The sequence below is a fragment of the Phymastichus coffea genome, unplaced genomic scaffold, assembly GCF_024137745.1.
Source record: "Phymastichus coffea isolate CEN01 unplaced genomic scaffold, Cenicafe_Pcof_1.1 PCOF00026, whole genome shotgun sequence".
In the NCBI taxonomy this organism is placed as follows: Eukaryota; Metazoa; Arthropoda; class Insecta; order Hymenoptera; family Eulophidae; genus Phymastichus; species Phymastichus coffea.
The window spans coordinates 3,893,849-3,917,969 of record NW_026706837.1 but is presented as its reverse complement, the minus strand read 5'-3'; the positions used below and the strand labels follow the sequence as shown (position 1 = coordinate 3,917,969).

At 36.0% G+C, this 24,121-nt stretch overlaps 1 protein-coding gene across 9 annotated transcripts in view; it reads right to left on the bottom strand.

Annotated features, from left to right (window-relative positions):
* Nucleotides 1-24,121, bottom strand: part of LOC131675571 (general vesicular transport factor p115) — a 553,225-nt gene that overhangs the window by 195,241 nt on the left and 333,863 nt on the right. For all 9 annotated transcript variants that reach the window (XM_058954591.1, XM_058954597.1, XM_058954593.1 and 6 more), the window contains one exon: nt 22,579-22,757. In XM_058954591.1, the coding sequence (XP_058810574.1) occupies nt 22,579-22,757 (179 nt within the window). The remainder of the gene's footprint in view (nt 1-22,578; nt 22,758-24,121) is intronic.

Genomic DNA, 24,121 nt, shown 5'->3' with positions numbered 1-24,121 from the left:
TTTCTGGCAGGCACTGAGGACCTTCTTTGCTGCCCTTACCATTTCGTCCCTCTCTTTTCTTTCTTCAAAGGACAGCCACTCGTCTAAGCTCATTTTTCCTTCTCTATATATTTCTCTTTCCAGATCCCATATCTTGTCTCTGTCTTCTCTGCTATTAAACTCAACTTTCAGCCTTTCTCCCATTTCCTTTACGTGTTTCACTTTCACTTTATGAACATTTTCAAACCATTCTTCTATTTTTACACCTTCTTCCCATTTTGGTCCCTTTTTCACTACCAGAATTCTTTTTTTCCACTCGTCCCATTCTTCTCCTGGTGATTCGTCACTCTCACTTTCCATTTTCCTTTTTTTTTCTTTTGTTTTTCTCTTTTTTACTCTCTACTTCCTCCTCTGCTCCTTTCTCATCTCTTTCTTTTCTGCTTTCTTTTTGGTTTTCCTCAATTGTTCTTAGTCTTATTTCCTGGTTCCTAGCCTCTCTTTCCAACTCTTTTACCTTATTTTCCAAATCACTTCTTTTTTTTTCTTTCTGTTTCCATCCATTCTTCCAGGTCATCTTTTTCTACTCTTCTGTCTCTTTCTATCTTCGTTATTTTCCTTTCAATTTCATCCATTTTCGTTATTCTTTTCTTTTGCCTTCTTTACTCTATGAATTTTCTTTTATTCCTTTCTTATCTAGCCGGTCTTCTCACCTGTCCGTATTAAGGCTTTTACACCTTTTCTGCGATCTCCTCCGCTCCCTCTGCTTTCACTTATGCTTACTACAGTTCTCTCTTACCAATTTCTTTCTTCTCTCTTTTCACTTTTCTTTTTCTTTCTCTTTTTCTTCTTCTTTTCTTCTTCTTTTCCACTTTATTTCCTTCATCCATGCTATTTTTTCTTTGCTCCCAACTATTATTTCTTCCCACTTTTCTCCTTCTTTTCTTGTCATTTCGCATTTTTCTACTATGTGTTTCCAATCTTCCTCTTCTTTTTGGCACATTCTACATTTCTTATTTTCTTCTTTTTCCCAGTATCTACTCCCTCTTGTCTCGTTCCCTAACCTAAACCTCTCTCTTATTTGTAGGCCTCTTATTTTCCCTTCATTTTGTATTTCTTTTAGTCTACACTTCTTCATTTCTTCCTTTATCCCCTTCCACTCTCTTACATATCTTGATTCTTCCAGCTTATCTTCCATTTCTTTTTCTTCTTTTTTCCTCAATTCTTCTCTTACTTCTTCCCAGAACTCTTCTCTTTCATCTTCTCCTTCTCTCTCTCTGTATTTTTTACTTTCCCCTAGTCTTTCTTCTCTCTCTCCTTTTTTTTCATTTCTTTCTTCTCTTTTCCTTTCATTTCTCTTCATTTCTCTCCATGCTTCTTTCTTTATTGTTCCATCCCCCTCTTTTTTAATTTTATTTTCATATCTCATCGCTCTCTCCATTGCTTTTTCTTTTATTTCTTTTCTTCCTGTTTCCCATTTTATCAGATAACTCGGTGTGTTTCTGTCCAAACCCAGTACCCATTTTATATATTTCATTTGTAGTCTTTCTATTTCCTCGTATCTTTTCCACCCCCATATTTCTGCTCCGTACATTATCACGCTTTTCACTAACGCGTCAAATAGCATCATCCTTAGCTTCCAATTTTCTTTAAATAATCTTTCTCCCAACCCCCATACCTTTCCTAGTCCCATATTTATTTTACCTTCTGTTTTCTTTATATGTCTCTTATTCCCATTATTTTTGTTTATTATGTATCCCAGATAGTTATATTCTTTTACCATTTCAATTTTCTTTCCTATCCACTCAAAACTTTCTTTCTTTCCTCTTCCTCCTCCTTTCTTACATTTCATCATTTTTGACTTTTCTACGTTTAATTCCAACCCTCTTTCCTCTAAGAATATCCTTAGTTTTTTCAGCATCTCTTTCATCCCATTTTCATTTTTTGCCATCATTACTATATCATCCGCGTATCCTATCGTCCAAATTTTCTTTCTTCCTATTACCACTCCTCCTTCCTGAATTTTACTCATTTTCTCTTCTAACTCCGCAAAGGCAAGATTAAATAGCGTGGTGCTCAGTGGGCACCCTTGCCTTACTCCCTTTTCTGTGTCGAATTCCCCTATTATCTCTCCTCTAATTTTTATTCTGCATCCTGTTTCCTTGTATATTTCTTCTATGCTTCTTCTGATCCTTTTATCTATTTCTTTTTCCTTCATTATTTCCCATATCTTCTTTCTTCTTATCCTGTCAAACGCTGCTTTCATATCAGCGAAGAAGAAAAACAATTTCCCACCTTTTTCCCTGATTTCTTTTCCTATTGCCGTTTTTAGCACGTATATTGCATCTGTTGTTCCTCTTTTTAGTCTGAATCCCATTTGCGTATCGCTTAGTATTCCTTTTTCTTCTATCTCTCTATCTATTCTTTTCCTTACTATTTCTGCATATATCTTATATCCTGTGTCCATCAGCGTTATACCCCTATAATTGCTTACTTCTTCTTTTTTTCCTTTCTTGTATACTGGTATTATTATTCCCTTTCTCCATTCCTTCGGGTATCCTTCTCCGTTCCATACTCTATTTAGACATTTTGTCAGATCATTTATCAGGCTTTCAGTCCCAGCCATCCACGCTTCATTTGCAATCCCATCTTCTCCTGTTGCTTTTTTCTTTTTCATTCTCTTAATCACCTCTACTACCTCTTTAACTTTTATTTCCCCTCTTTCTTCTTTTTCCCCTCTTTCCCATTCTTCTCTTTCTTCTTTTTTATTGTAGTCCTTTTCTTTTTCTCCCAGCTGCTTCTTGAAGTGTTTTAGCCATTCCTCATTGCTTATTTTTTCGTCTATTTTTGCTCTTTTTTTCTTTCCTCCGCCCACTTTTTCCCAAAATTTCTTTCTCGTTCTATCTTTGCTTATTTCCTCCGCCACTTTCCTTCCTTCCTCTTCTTTTGCCTTTCTTATTTCCTCTCTGTATTCCCTCTTTGCTTCCAGGTATCTGCTTCTATCCCCAATTCCTCTTCTTAGTTCTTTCAGAGCATTCATTACCTTGTCTCTTTTTACCTTACATTCTTCTCTCCACCAGCTTTTTCTTGTTCCTTTTTTACTTCTTATTTTCTTTTTTGTTATGGCGTTCTGCACTCTAATTTTTATCTCTTCCCATTTTTCCGTTCCTTCTACTGCTCCTATCCATCTGTGATACTCTTTTATTCCTTCTTCGCTCCAGTCTTCTCTTAACCTTTCTTCCTCTCTGTTTTCTTCTTCTTCCACCCTGTTTTCTAGCTCCACTTCTACTGGTAGGTGATCCGATTTGATTCTCTCTCCCATTTGCATTTTCTTCACTCTATCTTCCCCTCCTATATTTCCAATTATGTAGTCAATCGTCGACATCCCTCTCGCTCCTATATAAGTAATTTCTCCCTCTTCATCTCCCTCTTTTTTCCCATTCATAATCACTAATCCCGTCTCTCCTAGCCATTTAACCATCTCTTCCCCTTCTGCGTTTATCGTACCATCCTTTGTTTTTATTTCTTCTGTCTGTCCTTCGCTATCCCATTCTCTTCCTTCGCCTCCTGTTCTAGCGTTAAAGTCTCCTCCTATTATTAATATTTTACCTCTATTTTCCTCTATTTCTTCGGTTAGGTACTCATAATTTTCTTTTTTCTTGTGCTGCATGTAGACTGATGCAACCGTGCATTTCTCTCTCTCTATCTCTATTTCCCCTACTATGACTTCTTCTGTCCTTTCTTTCTTCCATTTTACCTTTAATCTCCCTTGTCTTTCTCTAACTGCCATCAGTCCACCCCCTATCTCCCTACCCCTTTTTCCTTCCCTTCTCGAGTCCCTCCATTCAATGTTATACTCATTTAAATTTCTTCCTATTCCTATTCCTGCTTCGTCTCTTTTCACCCATGTCTCCGTAAGTCCTACTATATCAAAATTTCTAATGTATTTCCAGTCCTCTTCTTCCAAGCTCTTTATTCCCGCCACATTCCAATATAACATTTTTACTTTTTTTTCTTCCCTTCACCTCTTCTCTCTTCTCTCCTCTCCCACTTTTATTTCCGAAACCCTTCCATTCCTTTCTTTGTCATTCTTTCTTCTCTCTCATTCCACCTCCACTCTTCCTCCTCTGCTCTTAACCCGTTGTGCCATATTTTAACTTCCTTGCCCTTATTTTTCAATTCTCTTGCTTTTCTTCTTACCTCCTCTCTTATTTTCTTCTGTTTCCATGTCCAGTCGTGATCTATATATATTTTTTTCTCCCCTAGTTTACTTTTTTTCTTCATTATTCCCTCCTTTTGTTCCCATGAGGCACACTTTATTTGCCACATCCTCTTCCTTCTATACTCTATCCCTTCCTATCTCTGCTTTATTTCTGGTCCTCCTATACTCCTTAGGCTTATTATTTCCCCCTTAATTCCCATTCTGTCCTTTAACCATTCTTCTGCATCTCCTTTTTTTTCCCATTTCAGTTCTCTCTCCAGATCCGTTACAATTATATTATTTACCCTACTTTCTCTATCCATCCTCTCCTTCATGTGATCCATTTCATTCCTTTTATCTACTCCTTTTTCTTCTGCCCTTATCTCTTTTCCTTCCATGCATTTTTTCATCTTATTCATCTCTTCTTCCAATTCATTCATTCTTTCTTCCCACTTCTCTTGTCTTCTTTTTTCTTCTCTTTCTCTTTTTTTCCTTTCCTCTCTATCTTTCTCTAATTCTTCTCTAAGTTTTTCTAACCCTCTCTCCCATTTTGCCTCCCTTTTTTTCTCCGCCTCTTCCATTCGCCTCATCATTTCATTTAGCAGTTCCTCTTTTTCTCTCTTCCCCTCTCTTCTCAGTTCTCTCATTTCTGCTAGTACTCTTTCGATTGCATTACCTTCTCCTTTACTCTCACCCACACCTATCAATGTTCTGTCCATTTCATTTCCTTCATCCCCATCTGTTCCACTCCCCTCGCTTTCACTTTTGTACCTTTTCGTCTGCCTCACTTCTTCCTTGTTTCCTCCCCTCAGGCCCTCTTCGCTCTCTCTACCTCTCACTCCCTTTGCCTTCCTCTTATCCCCTTTACCATCCCTCTCTTTCGCTGTTCCTGGCGCTATGAACATTTCGTTCCTGTTTCCTATTCCAATTCCTCACCTTGCTCCCGCCTTAACTCTCTCTCTCTTATTCCCTTTGTCTTCGCCTTTATATCCCTCTCCTACGCTCCTCTTTTCCCGCCCTCTGTCTTATCTAACCTAACCTATCCTTTCTCCCTTTATTTTTTTCTCACCTTACTTCCTTCGCCCTTTGTTTCCCTCACTTTTTCTCTTCTCCAAACCTCTTTCCACTCCTCCTGTACCTTTTCTCCACTTTTATCTTCACTTCCCGCTCTCCTTCTCTCTAAAATTGAGTTATACTCAGCACTCACACAAGACACGTCCACACTCATCCAAGTCTCAATATAACCCACTTTTAAAATTTTATATACGAGGTCTGTCCGGAAAGTATCGGGCCTACGTTTATATCTTCGCGCCATAGTGTTCGAGCGACCTCTACCGGACAGAAACGTCAACAGTAAAGCCTCACGAATCTATTGGTTACTTACTGACACCTGCCGGATGTATAGTTCATACGCAGCGTGTCTTTGTTTACACTGCATTTTCACGTTCGTCGGATTTTGATATTGTCAAAAATGACTGAAAAACAAGATCAACGAATTTGCATCAAATTTTGCTTTTAACTCGGAAAAAGGAGTTCGGAAACTATTGAAATGATGCAAAAGGCCTTCGGAAGCGAGTGTATGAGCAAAACACGAATAAAAGAATGGTATAAACGGTTCAAAGATGGTAGCACTTCTGGCGATAGTGATTCTCGTTCCGGCCGACCTTCGACGACAAAAACCGCAGATAATATTGAGCGGGTGCGACTTGCAATCGAACAAGATCGTCGTATGACCGTGCGAGAACTAGAAGAAGACCTTGGGATACCAAAAACTATCATTTCAGAAATTTTAACCGAAAATTTAGAAATGAAATGCGTGTGTGCGAAATTCATCCCAAAATTGCTCACAGCAGAGCAGAAAAACATTGACTTAGAAATCGCTCTGGACAATCTGGAAATGGTCAATAATGATGATAATGTGCTTAGAAAAGTTATTACAGGTGATGTAATAACTAATACGACAGGTGATTTCAAAAGCGCGTCAAAGTCGGAGCAACGTTAAGTCAATATTGATTGTTTTTTTTCGATTGTGAAGGTGTTGTACATCACGAATATGCACCAACAGGTCAGACAATCAATAAAGAATACTACGTTCAAATTTTGAAACGTTTGCGTGATGCAGTAAGAAGAAAACGACCGCACTTTTGGGAAGTGGTAACTGGCTTCTCCATCACGATAATGCGCCAGCGCATTCATCCAATCTTGTGCAGCAGTTTTTGAACAAACGCAATATCGCATTGCTTCGACAACCTCCATACAGTCCCGACATAGCCCCTGGTGACTTTTGGTTGTTTTCAAAACTAAAAAACCACTCTAAGGACACCGATTCAATGACAAAACAACGGTTGAAAACAATGCGACGAGTGTACTTAAGGCTATCCCTAAAAGTGAGTTCCAGAACTGTTTTGAAAAGTGGAAACATCGATGGAACCGTGTTATTCAATCAACTGGGGATTACTTTGAAGGATGCCACCCACCAGATGATAAAAAATAACGCTAGAACGTAAAAAAAAAATACAAATACAACAAGAAAGCTACAATCGGTTAGTGTGCCGCTCGAGCATCTGCGGCCGTCCGAACGGCGCGTCGGCGCCGTCACTAGTTTATTGTTTCTTACGAGGCTGGAAGTGCCGATTACAAAAATGTTAAAACAGTTTTTCATAGAAAAAGGGCCAAGGAATACAATGGAGAAAGAATTTTTGAAATCCAAGACTACCGTAATCGAAAAAAATTTACTTTTTATATTCAAAAGTTAATAACATTTGAAAAAATAAAAAAAATGGTTTTCTATATTATTATCTTAAAAGTATGTAGTTTTATGCGTATTTTAAAAAAACATTCGTGTCGATAGCTTTTGCGGTTAGCGAGATATGAATAGAAAAAAAAATTCGTTGAAATTTTTTAATTGTTAATAACTTTTTAAATAATTAATATATTGACCTAAAAATTTGTACGGATATTGTTCTTCATATAAACAATCATCCTACCAAGTTTCATGAAAATCGATGACATATAGGTCTGGAGGCATTCGCCGTAAGCGAGAATGGGCCAATTACTTAATGGTCATGTCATTCATAATTGATAGGTTGTACCGCACTGTCGACAATTGTTGAAAATATTTAACTGTCATATAAATGTAGAAATTGTTTCAAGTGTATGAGCTGTTAAATATTTATATAAATATATTTATAAAGGACATGACGCAGCAACTGTAACTATTGGTAATCATGAGAATACATCTAAAACTTATATCAATTATGATGAGATAATTGATTTATAGAAACTTGATATGTCGGTCCGATTGAAGCATGTTATCGAATTTTCAGCAAACCATTACAAGACAAAAGTCACTTTATAGAGTGATTACCAGTTCATTTACCAAATCAACAGTGCGTAATAATTTCCAGTGATACAAATGATATTGTACAAAATTTTAATCACGCAAGTAGTAAGTTACTTGATTATTATAAATTAAACATTGAAAATGAAAATGCACGTAAGTATTTATACAATGATATTTCATCGTTTTTTGCTTATAAAAAATAAAAAATCAACGAAATTATGGTATCGAAATGGACAACACGTAAAAAACATTTTAACTGTATTGGTCAAATGTTTTCTGTCAGTCCTACACAAGTAGAATTATTCCACTTAAGATTGCTATTGTTGCATGTAAGAGGAGTTACAAGTTTTGATGCGTTAAAAACTGTTAATGGCATAATACAACCTACGTTTACAGCAGCTTGCTTAGAACTTGGACTGATAGAAGACGATCAAGAATGGGCCAAAGCAATGGAAGAAGCAACAATATGGATGATGCCACGCAGACTTCGACAATTATTTATTCGAATCCTAATACACTGTCAGCCAATACATCCGGAAGAATTATGGAATAAATTCAAAGATGCATTATTTGAATATTTTTCACGGACATATAATACTGCTATAAACTACCAAATGGCATATGCTGAGATAAATTATTTATTAAATTATGAAACTAAAAGTTTTTCTGATTTTTCGTTCATGGATCAGACAGTAATTACTCATATATTATCAGAAAATGATAATGAATTATTACAAACAAAATTTGCAGAAATTGGCGAAAAACAGTGTAAGCTATTGAATGAGCAACAAAAAGAAATTGTTGATGTTATTTCGGATAGAGTTATTAATACTGATAATCACAACAATCATTGTTTATATATTAATGGACCGGGCGGATCTGGACAAACGTTTATTTATACAACTATTTACAACTTATTTTGCTCAAAATATATTAAAGTATCTTCAATGGCTTTCACTGGGATTGCGGCAGTATTACTTCCTAAAGGAAAAACAGTACACAAAACATTTGGCCTTCCTGTTCCTATGTTTAACGATTCATCGTCAAATATCACAACTCAATCTAAAGAAGGCCTTTTACTTAAGGAAACGAAAGTTTTTATTTGGGACGAAGCGCCTATGGCTCCAAGATATGCTTTAGAAATAGTAAACAGAACGCTGCAAAATATCATGAATAATAACTTATCTTTTCGTGATAAAGTTATGGTTTTGGACGGTGATTTTAGGCAACTTCTACCAATTAAAATTAATGGAACACGTACTGAAACGTTGAATCTCTCTATTAAATACAGCGAATTACGGCGACATTTCAAGACATACAATCTTACAACAAATATGAGAGTTTTACCTAATGAAATCGATTTCGCTAAGTTTTTATTATTAGTTGGTGACGGAACTTTAAATGACCAGCAAGACAATTTAACATTACTCAATCATTGCATACTTAACAAGAATGATGATATTGTTCGTAGTGTATTTCAAAAATTAATCACAGAAAAAAAATTCGATTTAATGAGTTAATGTGCTATTTTGTCCGCGCGAAATTCGGATGTCGATGAATTAAATAAATTAGTTATTGATTTACTAGATATAACTACAGAACATATGTATACTAGCATTGATAGCAGCGAGAATTATGATAATGGTGAATTTGATGAAGTACATTTACCGGAATATTTAAATTCATTAAATCCTACTAGCCTACCACCACATGAATTGCGATTAAGAAAAAACTGTATTGTAATGTTAATTAGAAATATAAGTATATATGAAGGTTAATGCAATGGTATACGTTTACGGGTATTAGATTTTTCTAATCATTTATTAAAACGCGAAGTCTTAACGGGCGATAAATCAAATAATATTGTATTTTCAAATTGTATTTCATTATTTTGTACAAATGAGTATCCATTTTCGTTCAAGAGACGCTAATTTCCAGTCAAAATAGCGTTTGCAATGACAATCAATAAAGCTCAAGGTCAAACATTTGATATTATTGGTATTGATCATCGTAAAGATGTTTTCAATCATGGACAATTGTATGTAACTATATCTAGAGAGCATTCGTGGGGTACCCTCAAAATTTACCTTGGAAATCAGCAAAGGAGCTATTTCACATTAAAAAATTATGTTTTCAAAGAACTTTATTTATAAAAAAAACTGATTTAATTGTCATTAAATATGTATACGAGGTGTGATCAAAAAGTAAGGTGAATTTTTATTTTTCTCAAAAAATATTTATTTATTCATCAATTTTTATTTTATCTCCTTCAAAGTAATCCCCCTCGGATATAATGCACTTGTGCCAACGCTTTTTCCAATCCTCAAAGCATTTCAAAAAATCATTTTTTGTGATCTTGTTTAGTTCATCCTTCGATGCCGTCTTTATCTCCTCAATCGTGGCAAAACGCCGTCCTTTCATGGGCCTCTTCAATTTTGGGAACAAGAAGAAGTCACAGGGGGCCAAATCCGGTGAATACGGTGCCTGTGGCATCGTTACTGTGTTGGTTTTAGCCAAAAATTCGCGCACAAGCAACGATGTGTGAGCAGGGGCGTTATCATGGTGCAAAAGTCAATTTTTATTTTTCCACCAATTCGGACGTTTCTGGCGGATTGCTTCGCGCAAATTGCGCATAACTTGCAGGTAATATTCCTTATTTACTGTTCTACCCTGTGGCAAGAACTCATGATGCACCACGCCCCTGCAGTCAAAGAAAACTGTAAGCAAAACCTTTACATTTGATCGAACTTGACGTGCTTTTTTTGGTCTTGGTGATCCAGAATGCCTCCACTGTTGACGTCATTCGGTAGCTCTTGGGCGATGCTCATGCGACGTTTCTTTTGGTCAAAATTTAGCAATTTCGGAACAAACTTTGCTGACACACGTCTCATGCCCAAAACGTTAAAAAAAATTTCATGGCACGAGCCAAGCGATATACCAACATCCTCAGCAACTTCTCTAATGGTAATTCGACGATTTCCCAACACTATTTTCTTCACTTCTTCAACATTCTCATCAGTTGTTGATGTGCTGGGGCGTCCAGAACGAGGTTCGTCGTCGGTGTCTTCTCGACCATCTTGGAAGAGTTTATACCACTTGTAAACATTTTTTTGGCTTAAAGTAGACTCACCGTATGCCACTTTCAGCATTTCAAGTGTTTTGGAACATTTGATTCCATTTTTCACACAAAATTTAATGCAAACTCTTTGATCCATGTTTTTAGACAGCAGCAAATCGTGGAGCACGCAAAACACTTCTAACCTTGATGCCTCTCACAAACAAACCAAACATACTACAAAGCTGAAATTTGGAACGTATGTTCTAGACGAGTGTACCGACATAACCAAATAAAAAAGTCGAAGATCGAACGGACGTACCCCGCTACATTTCAAAATTCACCTTACTTTTTGATCACACCTCGTATATTAGTCTTTATAATTAATGAATTTTTAACAAAAATATTCCAAATAATGTTAATTCCAATTGTAACGAAGTCTAAAGCGCGCGAAGCGAGCGGTGTGATACTGGTATACAAAAATATAAGACCCGTATTTTTTTTATCGGTGAAAAATCTATTTAGGGAATGATACCCATCCCCAAAATTCAGCCTTCATAGCAGTGTTATAGCAATAACTTTAGTCGTAAGAAATATTTTTCAATGAAACTAAAAGAAGCAAACTTCTTATAAAAAAAAGTAATAGAACCACATAAATTTCGTCCCCAGGAGTTGCAACCCTTACATTGTATAGAGAAACAATGATATTTTTAAGTGTATTAACCTATAAAATCAAAAAATTAAGTTAAAAAAATTCAAAAACTAGTTTTCTGGTAGAAAATGACAGAACAAAATTTACGTGTTTCGATGATTTCCTATTATCTGTTATTTCGAGGATGAATTACACCTAAATATTATTATTACAGTATCGACTATTGTCGTAAATTATGCTAGTTATTTCACGTACTATAACATTCTAGCAAGCGAAAGACATATTTATGTACATACTTTTTTTTTGCAGAACGAACTATTTAGAGGGTGAAAGTTACCCCGAAATTTACTCTCAACACTATTTTATAGTGAAATCTTCGTAATTGATGCATAGCTTTCGACAAAAAAGTCTGAACATTTCTTAAAAAAATGTAAACTAGATATATGTATTGTAACGGGCTGTTATGATTATTTAAAAAGTTATTGACTAATAAATTAATAAATTAAATTAATTTAAACTACTCAGAAAGCCAACGAGTACTCTTCGTACTACGCATTGCATAAGCGTCCAAAATTAGAAAATTATTAACAATACTAAAATAATTTTATTTTTATTTTTTTTTCATATGCTGCACCACGATGAGTACCAGCATTACTAATAATTAATAAAAATTATATTAAATAAGCATAATAACTATAGTTTACATGTATATAAAATTGCAAAATGATGCCTCTGGTATGACAAACGTCATACTATTAATCTTAAAACTATAAAAATTTTTTTTTCTTGTCCTCTCTGGTCTAGATAAAATAAATATAAAAATTTTTTTTGTGTGTCCAAAAATTATTATATAAAATGTCAACGCACAACTAAATAATTATCCTCATTCTTAGCGTAAAACAGTATAAAAAATAAATTGAATTAATACAATTTCTGTGCATAGATAAAAATAATTAAATTTGATATTTGGGATTTAATATTGCCTAATCTCAATATTCAGCATACAAAAGGCAATCTGCAATACCCTAAAAATAATGTCTTATAAAATTAGGGAATTCGCCTCATAATTAATTCGGCAAATAAAATTATTCTCTGATATACATCTAAAAGGCACGGCTATAGTAGCCGAGCTAAACCGAACGTTTCCGACGGCGGCCGACTAGTCACGAGTAGTATTTCAATTTAAACGTGCCTAGCAGTAAGTACCGGTAACCTTAAGTTTAACTTTAATTAATTTAAAATTAATGAATTAATTTTATAAACAACTAGAGGATGAAGAAACGTGGAATAACAAGAGCTCATATGTTGGCCAGAGGCCCTATGCCGGCTATAATAAATATAAATATGAGTTGCGAATAAATAGTGCCTGAGTAACTTATACAAACTCTATTATTATATATAAATTCCAAATTAACATTCAGAATAATCCAAATAAATTTCTAGTTTATTTGGCTTATTTAGTTATAAAAACATTTTTTTTGCCTAGGAAAAATTAAATTGCCTGGCTTATTACTGCATGGGCATAAAAAATTAACAGATTATCTTTTTTCAATCTCTCTTTTAAATTTTTTTTTATAAGTCCTATATTTCAACATTGCAACGGTAGTCGATTTAATTAATCGAACCGTTCGCGATTCTGCTTCTCGCGCGTTAGTTTAAATAGTTAAGAGAGAGAGCGGAGGCGCGCGATCTTTTGAATAAGCAGTTATGCCTCAGCTGTGAACGCGAATTTACCGCCGATTTGTGTCGCACTTTGTTTTCGCCGGATAATTAGTTTTCTGGGACAATTTCGTGCGTGAGTGCAACGGTATTCCCGAGGTAAAAAGCAGCGGTGCAGAAGCAGCAGATTACAGCAGATAAAGGCAGATCGAGGCAGCGCAGCTGATTAATCAAGGGGCAGCGGCAGTTGATAATTTTGCATCAACAATTACGGCTGATCACCGTAATTGCACCGCATGGTAGGTGCACCTTCCGTCATAATAAGCGATACAAAATACATTCGGTATTTTGTATATTCGTGTTAGCGTTATTTTTTGTATTCGCGACGAGCATTAGTTCGCGGTAAAATTCGAATTTTCTCTCTCTCTCTTTCTCACCGAATATAACTAATTGTAAAATCCTATTCGAGTGCGTTAGTCTTTCGGCTCTACAAAGACTGTAGTGATTTTTATTAATTAAAATTTGTTAAATTTATTCGCCGTTTTCGTCATTTAATTTTCCTAGTAGCTTAACAAATTGAAAAAGGCTTAGGTTTTAATCCGATTACATCTAGGGGATTAAGAAGATTAGGAGTAAAGTCACTCACACTTAAAACTCATCGAGTGTCACAAGACACGTGACTTAAGGTGAGTTCAACTCCGTTTGATAGAAGACAACTAGGATAAATTATCTGACGTTAAGGCGAATACACGTACTATCATACGTGTTTAATGGAGCGGCGGTTTGCTCTGCGTCGTGGGAGTTTGTTTTTAAATAAATTTCCTATTTTTCAGATAACCTCCCCCGTTACAACATATAAAACATTACATCAATAAAGACCAGAGGAAGGAGTAACTAATAAATTAAATAACTATCTTTTGTTCCAACTGATATTCTGTTAATAAATACTTATTAATATAATAATGCCGTATAGAAACTTAAAAGCGTAATTAATTAATTGAAAATAAAACGTTGCCTTACAAAACTCTAATATCAAACATTACCGTCCAAAATATTTAAATTATACGATTTAACTAAATAACCATTAGACAAAGATAGTAATATATTTCCCTCCAATTCAGAAGAATTTTTTTTTTTAATTTAGTAATAGTATCTTCAATTCAAAATAAGATTTTAATGAAATCTATAGAAAATTTTTTTTTTTTCTCTTTCTTGTCTCAACTCATACCCATACATAAATTTAATTTGTGAATGCAGTAAGAGCATAGTGGTAAGAACTGTTCCTATGCTTGCATTAAAATACAATTTAAATTGCTATTTTAAGCATATATATAATTAGTGCCTAGGAAAAATTATAGAAATCCTATTTTAATTCTCCTAAACGCTAATCTTAAAAATCGTCACAATATCTACACATATACATACCTAAATATTATTAACTCTTATTATATTTTTGTTCTTTCTTTAATATTTATATTATATGAATGGCCGATTTTTATAAAATTTAATAAGTTGACATTCTTAATTCTAAATTACTAACCGTGGCTTCTGGTGAATACCCACCCTCATTTTGGCCGGCATAATACTTTTCCTTTGTACATATTACAAATCAAGTAATCAAAATGTTGGCAGGTAACTCAGATCCACAGGGTTCAATGAATTAGGTGGAAGAATTAAGCACACCAGAACTTACCACTGCATTAACATCGTTGCGATTGGATATCTGCGGATCAATAGAGGCGCAACGATATAGATTGCTGCGGGCTACCGTGATCGAATTACCTCCTCAACCGCAGAATACCACCTACAGTACTGAAACAGTAACAGGAAAAACGCAGGAGTGCCGACAAGTCTCATCACCGAGCTATGTACCATCGGTGATCAGACACCCTAGAACAACCAATACTACCAGCGTTACCTATTCAAGAGGTTTCGCGCAAGCACAAGCAGCGGAAAACCCTATAATACAACCACGATCAGCCCCCGAAAATATACAAAACTTCCAGGATTCATAGTTGCTGGACCGCTCAATATTACATGGAAATATACTGAGAAGCCCTCCATCAGCTGAGAGACTAACACACCGTGAATATATGATCGCGGGTCAATCGTTACTAAACATCGTGGCGGAAATACTGTAGCGACAGACGCGTCAGTAACTTTTGTAGCTATCCCTCCCCATGCTGCAACTCTTTCTTCTACATTAGCGAACATCAATGCTCCGCTTTTTACAGTGCTAGATAATGCGCTAACAGGAAACAATTTTAATCGACTTGCGAACTCGCCTAGAACTCAATACAAGTCAGCACCACAAACGCCTGCGAAAGAGATAAGCTATCCGAACAGGTTCTCCAATAATCCTGGAGAGATAGTCCGCAAATGGAACTTATCCTTCGCCGGATAACGCAACCATAGCGTGGAGGAATTCTTATGCCGCGTGGAGGAATGCCGTATCGGCACGCAGCTATCACGATTAAATATCCTACACGCAATACCAATAATGCTTAGCGGGGTAGCACTACAATGGTTTCGAATACACAGGACCGAATGGGACTCTTGGGAGGAATTCTAACTTTCCTTCAAACGACGCTTCAGTGGTCGGAACTTCCAATTACGGGTCAAGGATGAAGTTCACCGCCGAACACAAGCACCCGGAGAACCTATCGTGGACTACCTAGTCAGTCTAACGCATATTATGCGTTACGCGGTGCCTGCTTACTCGACAGAAGAGCAACTCGATTTTGCTTATGCGAATTTGCATCCAGATTATCGTAAACGCATTGACAAAAGACAGGTACACTCGTTAATTGACTTAGAAATAGCGGGAGAAGAATTCGAGCTCTCAGCTCTTCTAAATAAGGCATACCAACCTCCTCCGTCTAAATCAGCGTGCCTATTCCCAGAATATGCCTATACCCATGCATTTACGTGTAGTACAGGTAAGTCTGCCCTGGCAGCCGCTGAAGAAACCAGCTCAAACCACAACCAGTTGAGTTCAGCACCAAAGCGAGGACGTAATAATAAGTCCTAGAAGATAGAGGAGACTGCACCCGTTCAAACCGTGCCCCCGGTAACTATGCCTCAAGAAAAGGTAGTAGCACGAACACAAACAGTTGCAGACACAACTGCAACACCAAGAACGGAGACACCTCCCAAACCAAAACACTGCTACTGGTGGCAGGCTGCAAATGTCACGGTTAGAACCTGTAAAAACCAGGCGTGCATTGAGCGTCTTCAGAAAAAAAACGAGAAACGGGGACCTTCCTCCGTGTCGAAGTCATCCCCCTCATCACAGACCCAATAACTATGCCTGAAGTCGCGTGCCTATGCACCTACTGTGCCTCAATAAGTAATAGGCCTACAGACAATAGATTCTATTTAAACATAAAAATATTTAAAAACTCGTATGCAGCACTAATCGATAACGGTTCGATGCACACCTATCTAGGTGAGAAAACTTTCACGGCCTTGCCACCGAACCAACAGTCTCAATTAGCGACGGTAATTAGAATGGCTGATGGATCAGAAGCCACTACACAAGGCGAGATTGTACTGGACCTCACAGTAGGCAATCGTATTCGTCCCACGAAAGCCCGCCTTCTTCCGTGCTTAACATACGACTGTATTCTCGAAAAAGGCTTTCTCAGAGACTTCGAACTTAGGATAGATTTCGCTACCACATCTTGATCCCTACCGGATGGTACATCTGGTATATTCGGTTTTGTAAAGTCACATGCCGAAACCCAAGATGATTCCCTTGCCGCGCTATCGGAAGCTTCGCCAATTCAAAAGGAACATATACGACTATTGGTGGAAAAACATATAAAACCCCCATAGATCGACCTGCCGTCACGAATTTGGTGGGACACACAATAAATGTGCAAGGTCACGCGCCCATTAAGCAACGGCATCACCTAGTCTCAAACTCTAGTGGCAGAGTGTATGAACGAGCAACTAGATGACCTTATCGCGCAAGGATACGTAGTCGAAATCACAAGTCCCTGGTCTAGTCCTGTAGTAATGGTACGCAAACCAAATAATAAATAGCATTTTTGTATTGATTTTCAGAAAATCAACGCCATTACTAAGAAACATGCCTATCCTCTCCCCTTTATGGAAGACATCCTACGAAAGCTACAGGCAGCGCACTACATAAGTACAATAGACTTACGCAATGCATACCAGCAAGTTCCTCTTACCAAAGAAAGTCAGGAAATTACAGCCTTCACTGAACCCGGCCGAGGCTTACATCAATACGTGGTCATGCCGTATGGTCTTAAGAACGCGCCTGCCGTCTTCCAACGTCTAATGGACACTTTAATTGCCGAAGACTTAGACCCATTCGTTTTTCCCTACCTTGACGATATTATAATCGTTACTCCTTCCATCGATAAGCATCTAAAGATATTAGAAAAATTATTAATAAAAATCTCTGATGCAAACTTGGAAATAAATTTAGAAAAATGCGTGGTTTGCCGTCCATCTTTCCGATACCTCGGATACCGTCTAACCCAAGAAGGCTTAACGCCGGACGAGAATAAAGTTCTGCCGATACATAACTACCCAGTTCCAAGAAATATTAAGAAATTACGGAGATTAATCAGCAGACCTCATGGTACCGGAGATTTATCGACAAGTTCTCGGATAAGATACGAGTAGAACCACTACTGCGACTTACAAAGAGCACAGTACGGTTCACTTGGGGTCCGGAACAGGACGCGGCTCTTGCTTTAATACGAGAAGCTCTAACATCACCTCCGATACTAGCTTTACCAAATTTAGAATTGCCGTTCTGCATTCAATGTGGCGCCTCGAACACGGGTCTTGGAGAAGTACTGTCATAAACTTTTGAAGGTGTCGAAAAAGTAATAGCTTTCGCTTCTAGAACTCTTACCGCGCCCGAGCGTAACTACTCGGTTACAGAACGTGAGTGCTTCGCTATTCTATGAAGCGTCAACAAATTTAGACACTACATAGAAGGTACGAAATTTATGGTCATTACAGACCACAGCTCTTTAAAGTGGCTGCAAAGCCTAAAAGATCCGAAAGGTCGCCTCGCTATATGGGCCATGGAACTAGCTCAACACGACATGGAGATAGTACACCGAAAAGGTGCACTCCACCATGTGTCTGATGAACTATCAAGGATGTTTGGAGAGTCATCGATTGCCGCTCTTACAGATGATCCCGATCCCTGGTATACCAAACGTCTTTCGGATATACTTGTCTGTGCCGAAAAATTTCCAAACTGGAAAATAGAAGATGGCAAACTTTATAAACATATTCCTGACCCTAATTATTCAGACGTAATCAACAACCTGCAGGCATGGAAACTAGTACTGCCGCACATCTTATAACATAGAGCACTAGAGGACGCTCATAATACTCCGTCTGCTGGACACCTAGGTACCGAGAAAAGTTTCCGTCGCATCGCAACCAATTATAATTGGCCCGGGTACTATAAAAGGATACTGTTCGCTTTGTAAGGAAATGCCAAACTTACCAGGCGTGTAAAGTCGAGCAAAAGTCCCCCGTCGGCCTAATGGGGCATAGGATTGTAGAACAACCATGGACTGTTGTAGGTGTCGATAGTGTAGTGTAGGCCCTTTAACACGGTCCAAGGCTGGACATCGTTGTATGATAATATTCCAAGATAGGTACGGTAAATGGGATTTATTAAAACAATACGGAATTAAACATTCGACTAACTCCGTTTATCACCCTTCCCCAAATATAGTAGAAAGGGTACTTGCACTTTTGGTTAATAATTCAATTTTTATAAGGTTAATAACATTTTGACAATATAACTGTAAATTAGGCTCATTTTCAACAGATAAGTTCGTCATATATTTTACGCGATACAATTTTATGCTTTCATTTAAATAGTATATCAACTTGGGTAAAGACTTTAATCAAGACATATTTAATTCATACTCTTTTTGTAAAGCCCACATTTGAAGATTCAAATCATACACTGTTAACTTCCGATCTGAAGCATTTTTAAGTTATTGTAGAGTATATTCTGAAACTTTAAACAAATTATCTCTTCTTGTCCCGCCTGCCAAAATTTGCTGTTTCACACAAAAGTTCTCTACTTCTATCTTAGAAAATGATATAACTTAGGCTAAAACAAATATTGATAAAGCTAATACATTTATTAATCATTTACAAAACATATTCAGTCCATCATAACATAAAGTAACAAAAGAACAAGAACAAAATGTATTTAATAGCATGCAAAAAAACCAATATAAGTAATAATTAGCTAAATTAAGTAATAATAAGTCGTTTAATACGGTACGGTCACAATAATCGCATCCAAAGGCGACGGATGACCTGTTACCACTCTTGAGCCTCCGGCTTCCGTTAACTGGACAACTAAACTTCGTAATGCGTAAACGTAGTTTAGTGTTCTGTTTCTGAATTAAATACGTAAGATGATGTAATGACAATGTCATCAACAACTATTAAAGATTTTTGTTTGGATTTAATTTAAGTGAATACACTGCGTTCATGTAGATCTGTTTTTCTTGATAGCCTCTATCAAAATATAATAAAGCATAGTTGTTTCTTAGTTGTATCTTAGTTTTATAATCCTATAGCTCACTTTATTTTCACTTATTTAAGGTTCTACTAATATATTCTCACAGTAGAGAACCAAAATCGAATTTGTTCATTTCTCGATTTACAAGTGCTTTCATGTTTGTTTTCAGGTACGCACTAGTACCAGTACGCACCAGCACCAGATATACATGAAGCGGATTAGAGTGGCAGTTAGTCTCTCATCGAGGAATGAAACTTCTTTATTGGTGCTAAATAATTTATTTACTTAACTGACCGTTACAGTAGAGCCAAACTAATAGTTGCTGTGGGTGAATAGGAGCAAGCCTTTGTGTTCAAGGCTTGCAAGCTTAAGCCGCGACATAGAGAGAGAACGCACTAGATTGAAGCTGTACGATAGTGGCTTCTTATATAAATTCGCTGAATTAAACATGACAGTAAAATTAATTTTTTCTTGTAGCATTACAATGCTTATAAAGTCAAGAGTAACGCAGAATAATAATAATCGCATAATCACGTCTCGGTAAAAATAAGTAACACGGGACAGGCAAACATGGCCACAGCACAATTTTTGTATTGCCATTTTTTTTCTCTTGTTATTTTTTATTAATTATTATTAGATAAATGTGAGCTTAGTAATTATTTGCATCTCTAACATTATATTTATCTTTTGCAAAAATGTGCTTATATTCTATTAATTTATTAAATTAAATTTTTTTGTTAGTCTGATGATCCGTAAAGATTTTGTTTATTTTTTATTTTTAAACTAATTATTATTGCTTTGGGGAACGTAATGCCGGGCTACGCACACATACGAGGTGTGTTCAAAAAGTAAGGTGACTTTTCAAATTTCACGGGCAACGTACTTTCGATTATCGATTTTTTTATTTTGTTATGTTGGTACACTCTTCCCGAACAACTGTACCAAGTTTCAAGTGTATAGCATTGTTTGTTTGGTTGTGAGAGGCGTAAAGGTTATAAGTGTTTTGCGTGCTCGGCGATTACTTGCTATCGAAAAATATGGATCAAAGGATTTGCATCAAATTTTGTGTAAGAAATAAAATAAAGTGCTCCGAAACACTTGAAATGTTGACGGTGGCATACGGTGAAACTGTTCTGAGTAAAAAAAATGTTTACAAGTGGTACAAACTCTTCCAAGACGGTCGGAAAGATGCCAATGACGAGCCTCGCTCTGGACGCCCAAGCACGTCAACAACTGATGAAAACGTTCAAGCAGTGAAGAAAATTATAATCTATTTTATTTTCCTTCGAAATATTACTAATCTCATATACAAACAATGGTTAAGGAAAATCCCTCATGTAATTAAAACATTGTAAATGTTGTAAAAGAGATGCACTCTTGTCATTGAATTTTATTTGTGTGATTCGAATTGTTCGGGCATCTCCGTTTCGTGCTTGACTCTGATTGGTTGTTTAATTGCTTACTATATTGACATTTCTAGTATATAGACAGTTGTACCACTTTGAAATTCACAGTTCATTTTATATCTCTGACTTTTCGGTTTGTTTCTGAATAGTAAAAATATTTTATTAATTAACATTACTATGACTTAGGTTTTCTATAGTTGTGAGTACGAATGATTTTATTATTATTGTTAGATGTGTACTGTAGTGTTATGATCATGTCGAATTGTTTAAAAAAAGTTTTTAATAGTTCATAATTTTTTTTAATAAAGTTTTCCTGAAGAGGCCATGAATTTATAGCGAAACGTTGAAATTTCAAGAGTGTTGTTTTAATTACATGAGGGATTTTCCTTAACCATTGTTTGTATATGAGATTAGTGAAGAAAATTGTTCTGGAAAATCGTCGAATCACTATCAGAGAAGTTGCTGAGGATGTTGGTATATCGCTTGGCTCGTGCCATGAAGTTTTTTCGAACGTTTTGGGCATGAGACGTGTGTCAGCGAAGTTTGTTCCGAAATTGCTAAATTTTGACCAAAAGAACCGTCGCATGAGCATCGCTCAAGAACTGTTGAATGACGTCAACGACGACCCAGATTTACTCAAAAGGGTCATAACTGGTGATGAATCATGGGTATATGGTTATGATATCGAAACCAAAGTCCAATCGTCCCAATGGAAGAGCCCAGATGAGCCAAGACCGAAACAAGCACGCCAAGTTCGATCAAATGTCAAAGTTTTGCTCACTGTTTTCTTCGATTACCATGGCGTGGTGCATCAGGAGTTCTTACCATATGGACGAACGGTCAATAAACAGTATTATCTTGAAGTTATGTGCCGTTTGCGAGAAGCAATACGAAGCACAAACGCCCAGAATTGTGGTAATACAATTCATGGCTTTTACATCACGAAATGACCCTGCTCACTCATTTTGCTTGTGAGAGATTTTTTGGCCAAATCATGCCTCAGACACCATATTCACCGGATTTGGCCCCATGTAACTTTTTCTTGTTACCAAAACTAAAGAGACCTATGAAAGTACGGAGATTTGCAATGATTGAAGAGATAAAGACTGCATCGCTGGAAGAGCTCAAGGCTATATCGAAAAGTGCTTATGAGAAGTGCTTTGAGGATTGGAAAGACCGTTGGCATAAGTGTATTGTATCTGAGGGGGATTACTTTGAAGGGGACAACATAAATATTGATAAATAAATAAATATTTTTTCTTAAAAATACAAAGTCACCTTACTGTTTGAACACACCTCGTACTTATACAAACGCAACCGACAACAATGAAAACTCTGGAAAAAGCGAAGAATACCGGTACCAAGGCATGATGTGTACATACGAAAGTGGTATCGGTCATTTTGAGTCGTCTAAACAAGAGCAAGCGAGATAGAACTAGGATAAAAATATAGAAAAACATTGCGATTTGGATCAAAGTTGAAATTGCTGTTGGAAATCGACTATGTGTAATAAATTAACATACATGACTTATATTCAGGGTGAGTGATTTTAATCGATCCAACAAAATATCTAGGAAAGTTGGAGTTTTATCAAAAATGAGTTCAGACCGGTTGGTCGACGAGTATCTTAATAAATAACTAAAGTTCAAAACGAGATATGTAAATGTTTTTAACAAAATTGGTGAACATTTGAAATTATTACATTTAAAAATAATTAAAAAGGATGAATTATGTATACATACCTCTAGTTCTCTCTTCTCTTCTATGATATCGCAAATTGATTTATTGAGTTTTTCGATTTCAAAGTCTTGTTTTCGTATTAATTCTTTGTATTGAATCACCAAGATTGAATCTGATGGTGGTTCATCTTTTCGTCCTTCTGTTTGGCTTTTTGAATTAATGACTGATTTCAGAATATCCACTAGAAATTTTTTTCACAAATAAGATTTTAATGTCTTATTATAGTAATTTGTTACCTAATTTTAACAAAAAAAAATCAATTTTTTGATTGCAGACATATATAATATCAGAAAAAGGTTTCTTTCATGAGAAATCAACGTAATTAAACAGTTTTGAAGAAAAAATGTATATTTAATTTTATCATATTACAATTCTCGTATTAGATGACTTTGTAATTACATTAGTTGTTCTAATTTTGTAGAAAAATATTCTTACAGTTAAAAGTAAAGTGGTTCAATACTGTCGTAATAGATTTGAATTTAAATTAATATGACGCAATCTTGTGTGAACATAAGTGGTCACTGACAAAAGTCGAATTTCTACACAATAACATGTAATAATATGTAAGGTCAAAGGTTTTCAGCGATGATCATTCGGTTATCCATCCTAAACTTCTTTTTTCTTATTATAGTCCGGGAAAGTAAGGAAATAAAAGTTAAAAGTTTCCCATAATTGATATTTCATTTTTAAATGAAAATATATTGACCCAGTATTACTCTCCTAGATTGTCTAATAATTTCCGCTGGAGCTTGCGACGCAGCTTGCAAGCACAGCTCAGACCACCTAAAATTCAAGAGATTTATGCTCGTGTCATTTCTGGATATGTTCTTACAAAAAATCGTAGAGATGAAAATTGAAGCAAATCTTATGCTCTTGAAGGTGACGTAAATAGTTTTAAAAAAAAAAAATTTTCCGATCTTAAATTTTCCAAAAATTGAAAAAATTTTCGAAAATTATATTTTTGGCTGGTAAATATAAATAAAATATCGATATCGAGGTCAAAACATAGATAAACATAGAGGGCAAACTTCTAAAAATTTAAATTTTTTCAGATTTGGAAAATTCAAAATGGCGGTTGCGCAAATTGGAAACAAATATTTTTTTTTTCAATCGCGTCTAAATTTATGAACATTAACGATATTGAGAATCGGTTTATTGCAATCGGCAGAGTGAAAGTTTTTTTTTTTTTTTTTTTTTTTTTATTGAGGATTCTTAAGCCTTTTAGGTAGGCTTATTGGCCTTACATTGATTTATATAATCTTTTACATTAAGTATTTACATTTTTCCTTATGCTAAATTATATTGATAAATTACAATCATCGAAGAAGGTACATAAGAACTTGCAGGCTAATACATTTGGTGCTTTCAGAAGGTTGTCAATTGTCATTGGTAAATTGTGTTTTTTTAAGCTCTTTGTGAGTTTATCTCTTTGTTTCGGATATTTTGGACAATGCCATACAACATGGTCGAGATCTTCAGGTACAGCACATGAGCAGTTTGCTTTTTTGGTTATTCCCATGCGCGCTAGGGAGGCAGCTAGATTGT